The sequence below is a fragment of the Chanos chanos genome, chromosome 1, assembly GCF_902362185.1.
Source record: "Chanos chanos chromosome 1, fChaCha1.1, whole genome shotgun sequence".
Lineage (NCBI taxonomy): Eukaryota > Metazoa > Chordata > Actinopteri > Gonorynchiformes > Chanidae > Chanos > Chanos chanos.
In genome coordinates this window covers 59,132,905-59,137,904 of record NC_044495.1, presented here as the reverse complement: position 1 = coordinate 59,137,904, position 5,000 = coordinate 59,132,905, and the positions used below count along the sequence as shown (strand labels likewise).

At 44.0% G+C, this 5,000-nt stretch overlaps 1 protein-coding gene across 1 annotated transcript in view; it reads left to right on the top strand.

Annotated features, from left to right (window-relative positions):
• Positions 1-5,000, top strand: part of fras1 (Fraser extracellular matrix complex subunit 1) — a 100,360-nt gene that overhangs the window by 42,207 nt on the left and 53,153 nt on the right. The window contains exons 20-23 of the mRNA XM_030766344.1: positions 426-581; positions 2,033-2,179; positions 2,565-2,711; positions 4,348-4,488. Coding sequence (XP_030622204.1) covers positions 426-581; positions 2,033-2,179; positions 2,565-2,711; positions 4,348-4,488 — 591 coding nt within the window. The remainder of the gene's footprint in view (positions 1-425; positions 582-2,032; positions 2,180-2,564; positions 2,712-4,347; positions 4,489-5,000) is intronic.

Here is a 5,000-nt window from a genome sequence, read left to right as displayed (position 1 = left end):
GCCAGTTAACCATCAGATAAGAGAATGAGGGAGAATGAAAAGATGAAAGGGCAAATTCTCTCTCACTCCTCTGGCTCGGAATGATAATAATGAGGCTCTGAAAAAGGCTTAATATGTTCGATCACTCTAGGGTCTCGCTGTTTTCTTTCTTTTTTTTTTCTCTCTCTTCGCTTGTTTTCTCGCATCAGTTCTGTGGTCTGTCTTTTCCTCAGGTGCTGAACTGATTGTTGAGGTTTTGATCTTTATTCCACTTTCATTATTGTTGTTGTTGTTTTATTGAGGAAGGAACATGATGTATACAGTAATTGTGACTGGAAATTCAAATTGAACTTCTCTACTTCTCTCTCTCTCTCTCTCTCTCTCTCTCTCTCTCTCTCTCTCTGTCTCACTCTCTCTCTCTCTCTCTCTCCCTGGTGCCCTGTCAGATTGCCATGGTGACTGCCAGCGTTGTGCAGCAGACCTGCAGACTGGCACGGGCACGGTGTGTTTATGGTGTAAAGTGCCCAGGACGCTGCTGCTGGGGGATCGCTGTGTGGCACAGTGCCCCTCTGGGCACTACCAGCAACACGGAGCCTGCAAAAGTGAGTCCAGCCTTCACTTACAGTCTCACTACTGCTATCACCTTCATCATCACCGTCATCTTCATCATCAATGTCATTATCGTTTCCACCACTGTCATCATCATGTACAATCACACCAGTGATAATCGGATGAACTCACTGGATGGATGAATGAATGAATGAATGAATGTATGAACAAGTGAATTGATGGATGGTTGGATGGTTGGATGGTTGGATGGTTGGATGGATGAATGGATGGATGGATGAATGGATGGATAGATGGAAGAAAGAAAGAAAGAAAGCAGAAATAGTATGGAAGAATAAATGGATGATGATGGATAAAAGAAGGAGAGGATAGGTAGATGCATGCATGAATGGATGGACAGAAGATCAGCGGAAGAGAGAGAGAGAGGAAGGAACAGGATATCCGCGGAGTTAAACCGCCACGCCGATTCCCCGACTTCCCCTGTTGGTCACGTTCTGGCCACGCCCACCTGTAATCCACGCAGATTCAGGCCCCTGACTCGGAGTCCTGACTCAGTCGTTTTAACGGGTCTCTTTCTCTCTGCCTCTGAGGCCTCTGGAGTCTCCTCTCACACAGTATACACCCCCATTACACAAAGCCTCTGTTTGCTTCCTTAATACCAGTTAAACCAGGGAACTTGTTTAGAAGTCCACCGTGGCTCACTGAAAGTAATAATGCTTATATATGTTTTATTCATTATCGTGATTTAAGGCTTTGTTTTAATGAAATCTCTTTTATGTCGTTGTTATGATTAATAAAAGACCGTGACAGCGTCTTATTACTCCCCCGTGTTATTAGAAAATGTCTGCTGGTGGAACAAGGCAACAGTTTTGAAACGTATTTCACCCAGTGTGTTTTCCGTAGCCAGTGGTATGTCTTTATTGATGTTTTTAAAAGATCAGTTATATCAGCGAATTTCTGCCCAGATGAAAATGTCACGCTGTGATCTAGTGAGATACACTGACTACCTGCACACTGTCCCGTGCTTTAATGGACAATATTATTTGTTGTTGTAATGCACAATGTGTCAGGTTGCTGTGGGTAGTTTGTCTTTTTTGACAATACTCCACAGCGTGGGCCAAAGGCTGAATTTTTTTTTTTTTTATGTCTTCAACTTTTTCACAGTGGTTTTTTTTTTTTACAGCACTTCTTCACATCTCTCAAATCTAACATGACAAATAAATAATTCAGAAAACTTGTTTGACATCTGCATCCAAACCATTGTTAGCTTATGTTTTTTTACATAGTGTTTGTCAGGGAAAAATGAAAGAATAATAGCAATATAATATGTGTAGTTATTATCAATTAATACGGTATTATAAATGCTTATTAAGCATGAATGAGGTACTGGCTTGTTATGTAATGACAGTCATATCTAAGCATGCTGTCAGAAACCATCTTATGATCACATTTGCTGGAGCTATGATTTTTTTTTTTTGTCTCCCAGAATGCCACTCTTCATGTGGGGAGTGCCATGGGGAGGGGCCACTCTCCTGTACTTCCTGTTTGGCGCCAGCCGTGCTGCTGTCCTCTGGTCTGTGTGTGTCTCGCTGCCCGGTGGGTTACTATAGCGACGCAGACCGGGTCTGCAGGGGTGAGTTTCGGTGTCTCTCTCTGTGACATTTAAACACTTGTATGCATATATAAGCAAACACACACATACACACACACACACACACATTTTGGCTTTTGGCTTCCGGTGACCTCTGTGTTACGCTGGGGTGGCATTTAGGCATGCACCACTGTGTGGGAACCTTGTAACCCATGCACACACACACACACACACACACACACACACACACACACAGACATGCGCACGCAAAACTCATTCTCTTTTGAAAAGTTGCGGAACTTTGCACTTTATTGTAATATAACTGCAGTGATGTAACTGAGACAGAGACAGAGAGAGAATTGGATGAATTTTGTGATGTGTTTGTGTTTGTGTTTATGTTTGTGTTTGTGTTTTGTATCTTTGGCAGCGTGTGACAGCCAGTGTTTGACATGTGACATGGCTGGGGTGTGCACATCCTGCAGAGACCCTGATAAAGTCCTCCTGTTTGGAGAATGTCAGTACGAGAACTGCGCCCATCAGTATTACCTCAATATCACCACTCGCACCTGCAGAGGTAGTGTAACACACACACACACACACACACACACACAAATACAAACACAGAAATACACACCGGCACAAAACACAAACACTAACACACACAAACACAGAAATAACACCCAGACACCTATGTAAAACAGAAATGCATGCGCGCACACACACACACACACACAAACACACACAAACACACACAAACACAGAAATAAGTCCCAAACACTTATGCAAAACACAAACACACACATACACAGAGACACACACACACACACAAAACACAGATAGATACACACACACAATCAGAGACACAGTCGTTTTAACACACTCCACAATTTCATTCATATACAGACCTTTTAAGAGGAACTGTGCAGTGGGTTGAAAGTGATACTCATTTAGAAATTCTAAGTGTCTGCAAAGATGATTTGCCTCTACAAACCATAACTTCTTTTCCTTTATTGTCGTTTAATTCTGAGCCATCTGTCTTCATAATATAGACAAAACAACCATTGTTTTATGAGACAGCAAATCCAGAAAAAAAAAGTATAAAACACCTCTGTATTTCTCACTAAAATACAAAATCGCATTAGAGAGGAGTTTGGAGGTGGAGAGGTTTGTGTTTTTGAACTGGATAAATTGAGGCCAAGTCTTTCATGACTGTGCATCACCGGGAGAAAAACAGGAATCTTGTGAGGCGGCCATTACAGGGAGCTGTTTGTAAATATGGTCTCTTTCAGGTTTTTTTTCAGGAGAGAAGGAGATTTAATGAGACTTGGGGTGTTTCGGCTGACTCAAAGCACCACAGCCCCTGTAGAGGAGCAACGCTTTTTATACTTATTCAGGATTCAAAACAGGAAACACACAGGGCAGAGAGGGAACAGAATGGAAAGAAAAAGAAAGATAGATAGAGAGAGAGAGAGAGAGAGAGAGAGAGCTCTTTGGCTGTGATGTCAGCAGTTTTTTGAATTCTTGTTGTTGTTGTTGTTGTGGTTATGACTGATGATGTTGTTGTTGTTGTTGTTGTTGTTGTTGTTATGACTGATGTTGTTGTTGTTGTTGTTGTTGTTGTTGTTGTGGTTATGGTTGATGATGATGATAATCACAGAGAACAGGCCGGGCGTGACGTTCTGGTGTTTGTGTGTTTGTGAGACAGGTGAAGTGTCTGAGCTGATTGTAAACACAGGGGTCTGAGTGGAGCTGAGGTGAGGGGCTGTGTCTGGAAAAAGGCTGTTTATCGCTGACAAAGTCCCCGTGACAGCTGTTGACAGGCACCTTGCCGTGTTTTCTACAGGCCGTTTATGCCTTTGAATTGATGAGTAGATGACTGAGTTGTTTGTGCCAGGATCTGGAAGTCAAACAAATAAAAAGAAATCCTTTGATTTTCTCTTTTCCTTTTTTTTTTTCAGTGAATGAGAATCCCAAAGCAATCGCAGTAACTGATCTTTCTACTTCTCTTTCTTTTGCCTTTTGTCTCTTTCTTTGTATCTTTCTCTCTCTCTCTCTGATTCTCTGTCTGCCTGTCTCTCCATCTGAGTGTCTCTCTCTCTCCCTCTCTGTCTCCTTCTGTCTGTCTGTCTGTCTGTTTCTCTGTCCGTCCATCTCCCCCTGTCTGTCTGTCTCTCTGTTCTTTTCTGTCTGACTCTCTGTCCCTCTGTCAGAGTGCGACTGGAGCTGTAATGCCTGTCGTGGACCTCTGCGCTCGGACTGTCTGCAGTGCATGGAGGGTCACATGCTCCAGGGGGGCGTGTGTGTTCAGAGCTGCTCCCCGGGCTCTTACCGCGACGGAGACAGGTGCCTCGGTGAGTGTGTGAATTTCGGTCCTCACGGGTCGGTACGGCGCTTTTTGCTTCCCGCTCTTTGATTCCAGCCACAGGGCGAAAGCCTGGACCCTCGTCGGTCGAAGGGGCCTACGCCAGCTTTAATGGCCTGGTTTTGCCAAATGGTGCTCGGGCTGGTGGCAGCAGAGCGGGTTTCTGCCAGAACATGCCCTGGCAGACAGGTTAACGTCTCTCCTGCCTTAGCTGAGTCATGATGTCAGATCTGCTGCCAGTTTTAATGTATGCTGACTCAGAGCAAGAGTTCAGACAAAGGCTGTTTTTTTTTACAGAAATAAACCATCTGGGTAGTTTCATAACTGCTCTTCAATAATCAGTTCTCTCTCTCTCTCTCTGTCTCTTTCTCTCTCTCTCTCTCTCTCTTTCTCATTCTCTTACCCTCTCTCTCTCTCACCCCCCCTCACTCTGTCGCCCCCTGTCTCTCACTCTCTCTCGGCCCCTGTCTCTCTCTCTCTCTATCTCTCTCTCGCCCATGT